The sequence below is a fragment of the Rutilus rutilus genome (genome assembly GCF_951802725.1).
Source record: "Rutilus rutilus genome assembly, chromosome: 16".
Taxonomy (NCBI): Eukaryota; Metazoa; Chordata; class Actinopteri; order Cypriniformes; family Leuciscidae; genus Rutilus; species Rutilus rutilus.
The window spans coordinates 35,503,584-35,518,330 of NC_140224.1; the positions used below are offsets into that span (position 1 = coordinate 35,503,584).

At 39.0% G+C, this 14,747-nt stretch overlaps 1 protein-coding gene across 1 annotated transcript; it reads right to left on the reverse strand.

The window, feature by feature from the left end:
* Positions 1 to 282: 282 nt before the first annotated feature.
* Positions 283 to 13,730, reverse strand: LOC311305926 (alpha-tectorin-like). The gene is made up of 25 exons (XM_084433961.1): positions 13,095 to 13,730; positions 12,901 to 12,987; positions 12,416 to 12,558; positions 11,955 to 12,233; positions 11,736 to 11,831; positions 11,512 to 11,665; positions 11,097 to 11,350; positions 10,862 to 11,008; positions 10,196 to 10,775; positions 9,493 to 10,076; positions 8,829 to 9,393; positions 8,115 to 8,719; positions 7,478 to 8,036; positions 7,099 to 7,304; positions 6,623 to 6,832; positions 5,920 to 6,108; positions 5,540 to 5,829; positions 4,785 to 5,056; positions 3,813 to 3,932; positions 3,498 to 3,682; positions 2,429 to 2,589; positions 1,945 to 2,190; positions 1,593 to 1,749; positions 915 to 1,017; positions 283 to 832 (listed from the first exon to the last, which is right to left on the reverse strand). The coding sequence occupies exons 1-25, from the start codon at positions 13,483 to 13,485 to the stop codon at positions 729 to 731; spliced, it is 6,687 nt and encodes a 2,228-aa protein (XP_084290087.1). The 5' UTR covers positions 13,486 to 13,730; the 3' UTR covers positions 283 to 728.
* Positions 13,731 to 14,747: the final 1,017 nt, after the last annotated feature.

A 14,747-nucleotide genomic window follows, 5' to 3' on the forward strand; every position in this document is an offset into this window, starting at 1 on the left:
CTGAAAACTAGAACAACACAAGAACATTTTTTTGGCAATCTGAACACTGACTGAACCTCACCTCATTTTCTGCTCTAAAGAGAACAATTCAACCAGTTCTGCAACATTCTTCAAATAACTGAAAGTAAAGCAAGACTCTTCTCATGTAATCATAGCATCACGATGGAAAATAAGTAAAACAATTGAAAAGACAGCAGTAAAAAGATCATTAGATCACAGCAGTTATGATCATTAATCTTTCTCGTACTTCTACTTAACGAAAATGATTACAAAAGGAAAAATAGACTTTGAGGCCAACCATCAAATGTATTTATTTTTGTCCTCATTTAGATAATTCAGACACTTTTCTCGCCTTATACAAAATGCCTGAATAAAAAAAATTACAACACAATTTTTAGGAAAAGAAAGTCATATTAGTTAGTTGCCTACAATCACATTATCACAAATTTCCACAGAAAGGGAATGACCAAATTATGTTTTTGCATTATTTGAATAAACATGAATCTGATGGTCTTTGTTGTTGCAGCACATTCCCTCAAGTAATACAGAATGAATGTACTATATAGAAATAAACGTAAATGATTAAATAATAATTCCTTTATTAGTCCACAAGAAATATCATTAATTAAGTTAAGAAACGTTTAGAAACCCACAACCAGTGTAGCATCAGTTCCACATTAATTAAAACTACTCTAGACAATATGCATGTAAAATGTTGTGGTACTAAACTAAAAGTGTGTCAGGACACTCATCAGAGGAACAAGTATCAGCATCAGAGAACCACACAGACAAGAAGCCTCAGATACCTTCACTTGTTCTGGGACCCACTTATCTGTGAACAGGGAATATAATGCAATTCAGTGAAATATAATGTATGTACAAAGAAACCTTTATTTACGAATTATTAAAATCACCTGTGTTCCCTTCAGACAACACCAGAGGACCCATGGATATGGAAGTACTGTCATGGAAGTCCAGAGACCTGCCCTCTCTCTGCCGGTGTCCAGAGGCACAGTCCTAATAGAGAAAAGAGCAAAATCCAGCTGTGTGAATCCCTGTTAAATATCACTGAACAAACATGAAACATAAAGGTGCAGAAAGTCTCCAGAAGAGAGCAGCCTTGAACATTAAAGGGCCAGATTTACTAACAGATAGAGAGAGAATGTTTTTTTTTTTACATAAAAAAAAATAAATATTGTCAGGATTTACTAAAGTCTCACAGTGAAGAATTAAACGTGAAGACACTGTTATTTTTGTGGCTGGCTGCGTCTGTGTTCTTTAATGTGTCTCATGCTAATTTGCCCTGTTTAGTAAATTTGACCTTAAATCATGAAACATAACCTTATTTATATTAGTGTAAGTAACTGCAGATTTGAAAACCTTTACATGTATCATTTACCCACCACATTTTACTATAGATACTCCACATACTGTATACACAGACAGACAGACACACTGGCTAATATAATTGATAAATTAAGTTGATATTCAAAACATACAGTGAAAATTTATTTCACAAAACAAGTACTAAAGATACTCTTGAAAATTTTACATTATAATTTCATGAACTATGAGAGGTTTTGTAAACTCACCGTTGAGCAGCGATTGCTTGACAGAAGGCAAAGGTGAACAGTACAGTGCAGGTAAAGCTTAGTGGAGTTTGCAGTGAAGATAAACATCCTGAAGGAGAAACGGCTGGATGTCGAGACGCCGTTCTGCAGCAGCTTCACTGTGTCGTCATTTGGACACCTGAGAATATCGATAATGACAAATTCTGTTTCAGAAAAAAACTGTTTCAAATGATCTCATGCTTTAGTTCTGAAATACTGAAAGACAAAGCATGTAAGGCTATGCTAAAAGTTAAATGATTATTATTTTTTTATTCAAATGCTACATTGAGTTAAGGCTATAGGCTTAAAAGAATAGAAAGAAGCCCTGCTTTACTCTGAAAGGATGAGATCCCAGCGGAGACTGTAATCAGGATCATTCACAGGTGTAGCCCAACACGTTTCCATCACCAGGGCAAACTGGCGGCTGTCGACCCCCTCAACACGAACTTCCACATGCATCTCCTGGTTGAGCTCTGCATCCACACTACCAGTGAAGGGCCGGGTAAACTCATCATCCTCATATGGAATCATCCGGACCAGATATCTGCCTTCACCAGCGGGTAGAGTCCTGTTCACAATGCTGTTGAAATAATGAATAGATCTGTGTTAAAACTGCTTTGTTTTGAGTAAAATTCTGCTTTAGGACTAAACCATATAAGTTCTTGGTTTAGAAAATATTAGAACATATTTTCTTTTTATATATATATACACACACACACACACACACACACACACACACATTTGATATTCTGTTTTGATGAACTACTCCTTTAATAACAGTAGCGTTGCTGAAACCAGAATATGTATTTGACTCGCACCTCTCCAGTGGGTTGATTTCCACATTCATGGAAAGTGTTTGTGATTGAGGATAAGCACAGCTGAAAGAAAGCTTCAGGATTTTCTCTCTGCTGATGATGAGATCTTCTGACCTCGGTGTCCCCAGAATAAAGTTATTATAGATGAAGTGGGTGCCGTTAGCCTGTGGACAACAAATATAACATTTTGTATTTTAGCCTAAATTGAATTCAAGGTATTTAAAAAGGCAGCAGTCATTTGCACTACAGCAGCATTTTCTTTGCACTAAGAAAAAAAAAAAGTAGTTAGATGCTATTTATACTTCGTGCAAATAGTGGCAGATACTAAATTGCACCTTATATTGTAGTAATACTATTATAAAACAGTCTGCGATAATAATAAATGGATGCTACCTTACTGGGACATTACTTGTCTCTGTCCCTAAAGCCCACACTACACCTTCCCCTGACCCTATCATATTGAACCTGCTGGTCAGTAAAGGTCCTCGAAGGTCCAGGAAGGGAGCCACGGTTTTGAATGTGGTAATAATCGGACGGGCAGCTCCATGTGTCGCGTCAATGTCTCAGCCCGTCCGATCAACGCGAAGACACAACATCCAATTTAAATGATAGGCCAATTAAAGACCTGTTGAAAACTTTATTCCTACTATTAAATACCTGTTGGGTGGAGTTAGTGTAAAAAGCCTCTACCTAACCATGCACTTGGAGTAAATATAAACTTTTTTTTGTAACTCAACATCATACATATCATTAAAAACTACAAAGCCCAAAATGTATGTCAACTGCAAATTAATTGTGAAGAATGTGGGCACAAGTTCCATTGTCTTTTGTAGCATTATGTTGTGTATCCTTCCACACTGAATCTCTTTGAGACTTTGAAATGTCTATAGGGAGGTCTGTTTGGGACCTTAATTTTGTTTTCTCCAGATTCAATATCCTTACAGACCTTTCTACAGACTTTTCAAAGTCTCAAAGAGATTCCCCAAGTGGTCAGATAAACTTCTGTTGGTTCTATCAGACACTACAAATATTTAGATTGTGTACTGAATAGATTATACATAGTTAAACCTACCAGAAGATTTGTACCACAGATGTGTTCATCGTTATCAAAATGGAATTCCACTCTGCCATTCCGGACCGTTCCTTTGCAGCTGGGATCATTGAGGTGTAAGACATCAGCTGGAAAACCAGCCTCAAAGAGCTGACAGCGAGACACAGATATGGAGCCAGAGCTGCTTTCACAGGTTTCTGAGAACTCTGAGAGGGGATAAAAAGACAAAAGATTGTCAGAATTGTTAAAAAAGAAAAAGGCAACTAATGACAAAAAAAAAAAAAAATATATATATATATATATATTTATATTTGTTTTTTGTTGAATGATACCAACCAAAAGAGTCAGGTTGTGGTCTGGGATGGTCTTCGTTACATAAACAGCCATAAACACCATTTTTCTTCCCACACCATTCATCCTCAGAGCAGCTGAGTTCAGAACAGCGATCTCTCACATCTAAGAGGAAAAGCACAGATAGATGAAATACAACACAAAGACACTGAGTCATGTTAACAGAATCAGAGCTTAACATTCTGGTCCCCTGAATGATTATTGCTCTGTATTCCTCAAGTTAATAAATTATTATTTCTAGTGAATTCAATGGGTCATTTAATTTTTAACAATTTCCTTTGAGATCCACAGATAGTACACTTTCCATCCACCTGACCATAAGAATTAAATGAATACGAAGACCCTCTAAGTTCTCCACATGTTTAATGTGTAGCAACGGTTACATTTTACCCATGATTGGTGGTCAAGTCCAATATCGGTACTGCTGGCTCATTGTGTCATACAGTTTTGGGCGCTCAATGGTGTTTTTAGCCCCCAATGGCTCCTTCCAGGCAGCTCACCCTAACCTCAACCTTAAACCTACCCATCCCCTCGCTGCCTGGAAGGAACACCGTTTTGCGCAGTAGCATTGCTAAGAAATAGCCTAATGGTAGTGCTGCATTTTTTTTAATCATAGCTATTAAAATCATAGTCTGTTAAGAGCTAGCAATGACCAATTTGTGAATTAAGCATGTTTTTAAATTGTCATTCTTTTCTATTAGGTTAGAAAAATCAGTTAAAGGTTAGATCAAAATCAACTCATTCATCCTCTGAATTATTTGGAACTAGTTTCTCAATCTAAAAACAGTTACAGTAACACAGAGGACAAAAAGCAAACTTGAATCCCCCAAACCCCCACCCCACCCTGCTACTTTCTCTAAACGTTAGCTTTCAGGTTAGTTCAGTTACCTACATTTTTAATGACACTGGTGACAAAAATCACAAAATAATCTGTGCTGAAATGTGATTTTGACTTACCGCACCGGAGACCCGAGCGCCATTCTGGGATCTGTGTCTCCAAGATGGCACAAGCTGTCTCATAGGCCTCAACAGCTGAACATAGCATGCCATTGGCACGTGTGTAGAGACACAGATCATACACACAAGAGTAGAAGTAAGGTGCCGGGTCAACATGAAGATGGCAGTTCTGGAAGGGGCCAGTGATGTTGGTGATGATACTACAGAGATCAGAATACCTCTGCCTGTGTGGACACTCATCAACATTACCGGTCTGGTCTCTGGCACCACAGCTGAAGAATACAAGGAAACTTCAGGTCAATTATATGCTTATACTATTTCATCAGAGAGATTTCAATTTGTACACTGAGAACTCAACACAATACTAAAAGTAAACAAAAGTAAAGTTGTGAAATTGAACATTAGCATGAAATAAATATTTGGAAGCCATTCTCTCTATCTCTTTATTTGTAAATGCAAATGTTAAATGTATGCAGTGTTTCATTCTGTCAGCAGCAAATAATTACATTTCACTCCATGCATTCGATAGAGGCTTTAATAGCAAATGATTTACATTGCTTTCAAGACGTACATTTTATCAGTTCATCTATTCCCTGGGAATCAAATGATGGCCTTGCATTGATAGTGCCATGCCCTATTGTTTGAGCTGCAAGAACTCCACAAATCACATTAAACTTTTTTCCCTGTCCACCACTCCATCAAAACAAACCTGAGACACATTTTTGGATCACAAACAACCAGGTAAAAATTCTTACCCTGGAATGCTGGTGTCTGATTTCCAGCTGTGGCCAAAGGAAACGTCATCAGAAGCGAGTTCTCCACTGGGCAGCACTTTGTCATCCGCAGGATTACCATTGAAATTTCCACACATTCCACATAGAGATCCAGAGAATCTTTCACTCACTCTGACTAGAAGGCTGCTATGTCCATCAAAATGGACAATGAATTCATTGAATGCATTTAGAATTACAAATCCCTGATCCTCATGAACCTCTACAAGATCATTGATTTGATAAGCCGGTGTGTCAATAGCATTTCCATCAACCTGGAGGAGAATCAGAAAATTTCAACATGAGAAAAAGAGAAAAAAAGTGAAATATGTATTTATATTGGCATCAATTAAAGTGTAACTTACCTTTACTCTCCTGTTCTGCCCAATTCTGATATGCATCTGTTGTTCATGCTGAGACAACCAAACATCCACTGCAGACACAAATGACACCACCATGTTCCCCCGGTGCCTGTTGGTGGCCACCACACGGAACTGCAGATCACTGTCCGTAACATTACCACAGGTCTGGGCAATCTCATACGAACACGTTCCCTGGTAAGATAAACACAATACACTTACCTCCGGTTTCACAGACAAGGCTTAAGCCTAGTCCCAGACTAAATGCATGTTTGAGCTGTTTTAACTGAAAGCAACTTGCACTGACATTTCATAAAATATGTCAGTGCCATTGTTTTGACTCAAGATACACACACTAATGTTTTTTTCTAAGGCAAGTTTATAAAAGCTACTTAAATGTCCTAATTAAACTAAAGCCTAATTCTGGCTTAGTCTAAATCTAAGCCTTCTCTGTGAAACCAGGCCATAGTCTTCATTATTTCTTTCACTTTATTTACATAAATATCTTGCAAGACATTGCATAAATTCATAAATATATGAATATTCTTCGATTTATGAAATCAATTTAAAATCCAACCCTGTTTAGATATTCTAAAACCAAAAAACATCCTTAGAATAACTTTTTTTTTCTTTTCTTTTTTTTCTACTGGGACACAAAACAACAGTTAAGGTAATTGTCTGCAAAAAACAGCAGTTTACCAGTTTATACCTGAAAGTGGGCCACAGCCCCATCAAAGGTGATGTAGTGGGGGTCGCCCCAGACTGTGCATGTGGACATTGGACTGAAGCAGTCACGACGTCCATTTCTGACCGCACACTCCATGGCCGCTGGGCAGAAAGATGCAGTGCAGCGTAGATCATTTGGAGCAAAACACTGACAGCGTTGGGAGCATGTTGAATCCCAGAACTGTTCACCAATCTACAAAATCAATAATGACAACAAACTTTACATTTCCATAACATAACATCAGTGAGTATTTTTACATTAAAAAAAATCATGGTATCACCATGTAGTTTTTAGGAGTGAATGTAAACGCAAGTATTATGATGATACCGTCTTTGTACCATGGCAATACCACATTTGAGATGATGTATGTTGCCATAATATGCTACGGCTGTGCTTCCCCTTATCCACTGCCCTGTATAATAAGTCTTAACCTAAAAACATGATGCTTTAATCCTCACATGATAGTAGAATCCATCATATAAGCAGCCACATTGTTCCACTGGTACACAGAGTCCTCCACTCCTCACAAATCCCTCATCACAGAAACAACCTTCTGAGCATGTGTGTTCACAACTAGCATCGATGCTGCTGGCGCACGTGTGGCCACAGTCTGTTCCACACACCTCATAATGACTGTTTGGGATGTTTGATGAGCAGTCCATGACTGGCAATGTAACAACAAAAGTATGTACATTAAACATAAATGTTATTAATAATATGTACACTATAAAAGATTTGAGATTAAATGAAAACACCTTGAATAAGGGAAATAAATAAACATTTAGTTTAATTTCACTGGTCTTTTTAAAAATCTCATCCACATCTTCAGTCACTTACCACACGATGCAAGTTCTCTCCAGGGGTAGACCATGGCATTGACAGACTGACAAGCACTCACATAGGATTGGACAGAGCGACACAAGACATCGTTATGGTTCCCAGAGATGCACACATCAAACACACAGTTATCAAAGTAGGCTTGAGGATCTACAGAACCATGACAGAAGCTAAAGGGGCCCTGATTGTCTCTGATGATCCCACATAAGGCTTGGGAAATCTCAGTTGTGCTCTCATCATGGCAATTGTCAGGACCTACAGGAATATTGCATGGCATGTTGTCCTCAACTATCCATTCTGCACCAAACTGGTCTGCTGAAGGTGCCAGAGCACCTGAAGGAGTGAGGAAGTCATCCTCCGGGTGGCCATTAAAGTTACCACAGATGCCACACATAATTCCACTGTAGTCTGCTGGCACAACAATGTTTACCACCCAGGAACCACCATAAACAACACTGAAACCAAAGTCAGTTGAGACATAGACAAACTGTCCTGTGGAGTAGACAGACACTCGACCAGAGTCAAGATAGACAGGGAGGTTTCTGATCTCTTCATCAACCTAATTGAAGAAAAAGTTGAGCTTGTTTATTCAACCATTCTTATCAATAATTACATTGATTACAGTGGACTTGCTTACCTTAACAGAAGAATAACCGTTCATATCCTGTGACATGTGAACAAGATGCCCAGAGACATTGACAAAAACTTCAACAGTTATTGACACAGGCCATCCATTCCATGCTTCATTTCTTGCTTCCACTTGGAAGTGTGGTAGTCCACGAGTATCATTACATACTGTGGCCAGCACATATCGGCATGTGCCTTGAAAGTCAAAGTAGGTTCCATCAAAGGACATATAATGTGGATCTCCAGCAGCATAACAGCTACCATGTGGACGAGGATGGCAGGCATACTCCCCCTCCACCACACTGCAGATTTCTTGGTCACTGCAAGATGATGGTGTGCAACGGACATTTCCAGTGATTCCATCACAGACACACTGGAACTGGCATTCTTCACCATGCCAGAACTGCTCTCCAGGCTGCCGATAGCGGCCATGATAGTGGCAGCCACAACCAGTGGGGGGAACACAGCGATCTCCATCCAGCACTAGTCCATCATTGCACTGGCATCCCCCCTGGCATGGCAGAGCGCACTGGAAGGGAAACGAGAGGCTAGGGCAGGATGCAGGACAGGATGTGCCACACAGTTCAAAATGGGTATTTGCTGGACAGTTGGGATCTGGGATAATTAAAACAAAACGGGATGGAAAAGGCAATGAATGATCAGAATTTTGAAGAAGAGATATACTTTTAATTCTGAAAATCTTATCACATCACAAGATACTAACCACAATGGGTAATACTCCTCCACTCTCCAACTGCAATGCCATTGTGTTGGCAGTGTATTGTGTACCCTCGCAGGGCTTCACACAGAGACTCCCTGGCACCCTCCGTCTGCTCCAGCATCTGAATGCAGTCTTCAATCCGCTGCCAAGGGTCTAGTGTTCCGCTGCACTCAGCAAATGGTCCATCGTTCATTGCCATGATGCTGCAGAGCTCACTGAACTCGCTTCTGTTCTGATAAAGTCCTGGTTCCCAAATGTCAGCTGGGTCCTCACAGTGGGCTGACAGGGATCCGTCACGCCAACTATCTGCAAATAGCTGGGAGTCATCCAGCAGGACCCCATCTGGGCTGTAGAATTCATCATCAGTGTTTCCATTCAAGTTTCCACACAGACCTCCAAGTGTACCGTTGTATGTGGTTGGAGCCGTGATTCGGACAATGTGCGGCCAGTCAGCTCTAACGGTCACTCCAAAGTTTGTCTCCAACACGAAACCCCTCACACTACTATGAAAGATGTGGATCTGACTGGAACCAACACTGATGGGAAGGCCAACCATCTGTCCATCCACCTGAGGACAATATAAAAGTTAATTGATCTAGCATATTAGTTTTAAATAATTTAGTTAAACTGCTCCAAATAAATGACAAGCTAAGATTCTTTAGCTAACCTGTACATTGCTACCTTCTCCCAATTCAATGGAAACATGAGTTCCTCCTGCCTCAAAATTCAGGAACCTGGAAAAGTCTTGAAGGCCTCTGGGTACTTTCTCCACTGTCAAAACAAAGTATGGTAGCTGGGATGGCCCCATCACTCTTGCAAGGGTCAGTCCACAAGCTCCTGGGTATCTGAAAGTTTGTCCATCAAATGTGTGGTATGAACCCAGGCCTTCAACCGAACAGGTAGCATAACTGATGGGTCGGCAGCCCCTCACACCATTATGGAGTCCACACACCTCTGCTGGACCACACTGGTGCTGATAGCAGACCATTGACCTTCTACTGCAAACACATTGTCTCCCACAGTCCTCGTCCAACACTACTGACTGTCCTTCAGAGTAATAGAAGCCCTCAAATGTGCAGCCACAGTTCACTTCAGGCACACATTGTCCAGCACTGAGGATGTACCCATCATCACAAATACAGCTCTCTTGATTGGGCAAGGGGCAGTATATTGGGGCAGCTGGGTTACTGCAAGTTGCAGGGCAGCTTGTTCCATGAGACTCAAAATGACTGCGCTCAGGGCATAAGATTTCTGGAAATGGAAAGCAGAAATAAGAATATGCATCAAACTCTGGATCTTTTACTTTGCACAAATATTTCAGTTACATTAAGCTGATTGCCAGACTTACTTATAATAAAGATGGCACTTACCACAAAAGCCTGGTTGTCTCCACTGTCCAAGTTGTACACCCTGCTGTTGGCATTGAGCAGAATACACATTGAGAGCCTGGCAAAGAATAGGCTGGTAACCTCCTCCTACGCAAAGATCATAGACACAGTTCTCTATGTAGGTCTGTGGTGAAAACACAGAATGGCAAGATGCAAAAGGCCCCGAAACATCTCCCAGGATTCCACAGTGATTTGTGTCACTGTAAAGGCTCATTTCACTGCTGGTACAAAGCGCACAAGCGAGACCTGTGCACCTGACATCATGGCATTCAGGATCGGTGTCCCCCTCTACCTTCCAAGAGTTGGCAAAATCAACATCTGAGCTCAAGATCTCTCCAGAGACTGAACGGAAGTCATCTTCAGGATGTAGGTTATAGTTCCCACACAGACCACATGTGGCATTCTGGTAGTCATAAGGTACAGAGATTGTGACATAGCTATATGCATCATAGGTCACTAGGAGACCAAAATCTGTGCTGATGGCCAAGGAAAACCCTGACTGATAGACTTGGATGGATCCACTGTGGAGGGTGAATGGTGTTGCTAGAAAGGTCCCATTAACCTTGACAATGTTGATAAAAAAGAAATTAGGAAGATGGATGGATGGCTGAACTCAACTCAACACTACAGCAATACAGTGATTATTACCTTTGCCTCATAATAGTGATCTTTGACCAATTCAATTTCTTCATTATAGACAAATACTCTGACCATCCGAGTCCATGACACATGAGTACTACCCCGATGCTCATTTTTCCCCTCAATGCGATAGTACGGCAAACCATTTCCACAAGCCTAAACAACGACAAAAATTCAGAATAAGTAAAAGATTTTTAAAAAATCTGTTCTACAATAAATGGAAACCCATAGCACCATTACTAACCTCTGACAGAACATATGTGCAGGTTCCTTGAAAGTGAAATATCTGATTGTCAAAGGTGTAGTAGTGAGGATCACCCGAGATGGTACATGTTTGCCTCTGAATGTTCTGACAAGAGTATTGGAAAGCAGCTGGACGACAAGCTTGGGAATAAGTACAGGGCTCAAAGCTGCACTGGATGCCACTTCTGGTGCAGGAGCATCTCTGCTGACAGGTGGAATCACTCCAGAAGGAGTCTCCCAGCTGCACTGGAAAACCTATAACAAAGAGTTTATGGATATAAACACCAAAAGTAATGTGTAATTACTGGAAGGCTTCACCTATGGCTCACTAGCATGATATGATTACATTTGAATAAGTCATTCATAGTCTTCCAGAAAATAGCAAATATTTCATGCAATCAGAAAAGCAGTTTTACCATTAAACTGACAACCACGTGTTCCATGATCTGTTCTGAAGGCCCATCTGCCTGGCACATTGACATTGCTGCTGTATGGTAGGCTTGTGATGTCATTCTGGAGTGATCCAGTAATTGAGAAATGGTGACTTGAGTCGATGGTGTCATAACCAGCCTAATGATAAGGATATGTCTGATTATTTGGTCATAAACAGTTCAATACATCATATCAATCATACACCTACCTGTACATATCGTTGCGTTGGAGCGATTGCACCGTAGTTCATTACAACAAATGAGAGATGGCCATTTGAAATCAAAACCACTTGGAAAGATGTTTCCTTAAAAAAAGACAAATAATATTTTTAATTTTTTTCAGTGAAGCAAAAAAACATGTGGTATACCGATTTTTTTTTTTAAATGGGAACATGACGGTCTACATGGTATCAAATTGTTCTACTTACTGTTCCTGAATTGTAGTAGTATGCAACTCTATCCCATGTTGCAACAAAGACCCATGAAGCAGAGAAACTCAAGTCAGGGAAGTATTGGTTTATGTCTTGGGTCGCCTGTGTAAGGACACTGCCAGAGGTGTACTGTTGATATGAGATAACACCATTCCAACGGTTGTCAATATCTGTCCAGAATGGAGCAATGACGTCTTTCCCTCCATAAGCTGGGAACTGGTATGGAGTGTAGCTGTACCATGCCCCGTCAAAAGTCAAGTGTCCATTGTTGTTAACCTGAAATAGAAGAGGTCTTATTATCATGTGGAGGATACTTATAAAATATGCTAAATTATTTGCACAGTATATTAAACAGCAGTAAATGGTCATTTTCCCATTTACCTTTTCTCAAAGAGAGTTTATAGACATAAGTATTAGACACTCATATTCCAATATCATTTCATATCAGATTGACTTACATAAATTTGGTTGTATGTTTGCCCAAAAAATATAAATGGCTGCTGGAGGTATATGACAGATGAACTTCCATCATCAATGCGTCCATTTACTGAGTCTCCAGTTCCAAATGGATAAAATCGGCTCGTAATATTGATGCCATTGTCTGAGAGAAACACAAAACAGTATTGAACATTTATTAGTAATACCATAGTCATCATTTTTAAATTTCATTTACCTTAATGTTCCCATCATAATATTTGCAATCTCTGCATAATGTAATATATATGATACAGAATTATGACCTATATCTGCATGGCTGTGATTACCTTTGGCCTCTTGCCTATGACTGAATCACTTCAATATGACTGATAATATAATATAATAGCCTATTTAGCTTTATAAATTATTTTAAATTATTTACATGCATCACAAACCCATAATACTAATCAGATTTTCTGATGTCAATCAATAATCCTCCATATTGTAACACAATACATCATATTACCACTCGTAGTGTCCATGGTTATAGTTTCTGTTGTTGTAGTTGTCTCTGGCGTGACAGTAGTAGTGGTAGTGTTTATGTTGCTTGAATCTGAAATAAATGATAATTATTAGATATAAAAAAAAAAAAAAAAAAATTACATATATATATATATATAATCTTTTACATGAACAAAGTGCACATGTAAATATATTTACCTGCACAGTATGCTAAACTGCAGGTAGTTGGGCTCACAAACTCATAGACATAATAATCTCCTGGACAGGCTTTGACTTTAATGGGATTGGACTGAAAAGCGCAGCAGTTATTGCTCCAGTGACCACAGACATCTCGAGTGACCACTCCATCCTCAACTGTTGGATGTCCTCCGTTCAGCCACAGTGGAGCATCAGTGCCACAACTAAACTCATCAACACATGTGTCTGGCATCTGAACGCTCTGACCCTGAATGAAGAGACGGTACCAGCCGTTCCAGCTGACCCAAGCGTCACACATTATTTGAGAGGAATGTTGATTGTTGGTGGCTCTCCATGAATCATCCAGGATATTGTAGTTGTAGCAGGGGTCAACAGGGGGAGCTGTTGTCATGGAAATATTAAAAATATGTATTTTGCGGAATTAATAAATGTTTTTTTTTTTTTTTATGTGTATTTTTTGTAGTGGTTATGTTATGAAACAGTTTACTCTCTTTACTTAAGCTCACTGTTTCATTTGCATTTTAAGTTGAAGCTGAAGACAATTTGTCGTGAGCTTTCAGAACAACTTCTTTTATCTAGCTGACAAAACGTCTCTTTGCAATTCAGCACAAGTATTACAAGCAAATGGACTTCAAGAAGTCAGTGTTTTCAAAACACTTTTCCACTTATTTGCAAAAACATTATTCTCACGTGCTGGTGGTCTGCACAGACTCTAAATTGAAAATGAGAATTAGTGCTATATATATATTACATATATATTTCAGTGCTGTTAATCGATTAAAAACATAACTAGATGAATCACTTTTTTTTTTTTCGATGATTAGTCTCGATTAAAAAAAAAATATGTTGACAACTTAAATACAGTATATTTTAAATACTTGTTTAATGGCATCTTTTTATGAATGAAGGCCAGTATCAATGAAACTAATACAGCTACTTATATCTGGATGGAAATAATGTTTTACCACAATTCTAAACATTATTACAAAAAACGACTTTTAATTTAAGTGAACTTAAAACAATCCTCACATAAACCAATAATAAATGTCTTATTTACCTGTGCCCTTCCTACCTGTCTAACAGATAGGACATTTACAGAAATTGAATAAAGTTATCAAACAGTCTGCATTGCATAAATTATAAATTAAATATAGACTAATCCTTATTAAAGCTACAAAAGTTATTTAGTTAAGAGCAGTGGGTAATGATCTTTGTTCTTTGATTAACTTTAAAGGGTTAGTTCACCCAAAAATGAAAATTCTATCAGTTATTATTCACCCTCATGTTGTTCAACTATTCATCTCTTCATTTTCTTCTTTGTGAGCCTGAGTGAGTTCACGTAGTGTAACAGCGCAGCGCTTCTGGGTTGTACGTCAGAACGTAGGCTCGCTATTGGCCGACTATGGTCATGTGTGTGATGCGTGTGATGCTGGCCAATAGTGAGCCTACGTATATATACATATATATCTGTCTAAAATAACCAAAAAACATTATTAGAAGAGGGAAATGGCTGCATGTACACTGTAAAAAATTTCTAACCTCCCTAACTCAAAATTTTCTAGTGACTGATAACATCTAAATTTTTCAATTGGCCCAAGTGAAAATCTGTAAATTTAATTTTATAATTTACAGAATTTCACTTGGGCCAATTGA

Bases quoted from the DNA above. Each gene is read 5' to 3' on its own strand.
- LOC311305926 (XM_084433961.1), bottom strand. From the start codon at position 13,485: ATGACAACAGCTCCCCCTGTTGACCCCTGCTACAACTACAATATCCTG. The intron at 11,832-11,954 runs GTAAGTAGAACA...TCTTTTTTTAAG, and splicing joins ACTACTACAATTCAGGAACA to GAAACATCTTTCCAAGTGGT. The intron at 1,750-1,944 runs GTAAAGCAGGGC...CGATATTCTCAG, and splicing joins TGGGATCTCATCCTTTCAGA to GTGTCCAAATGACGACACAG.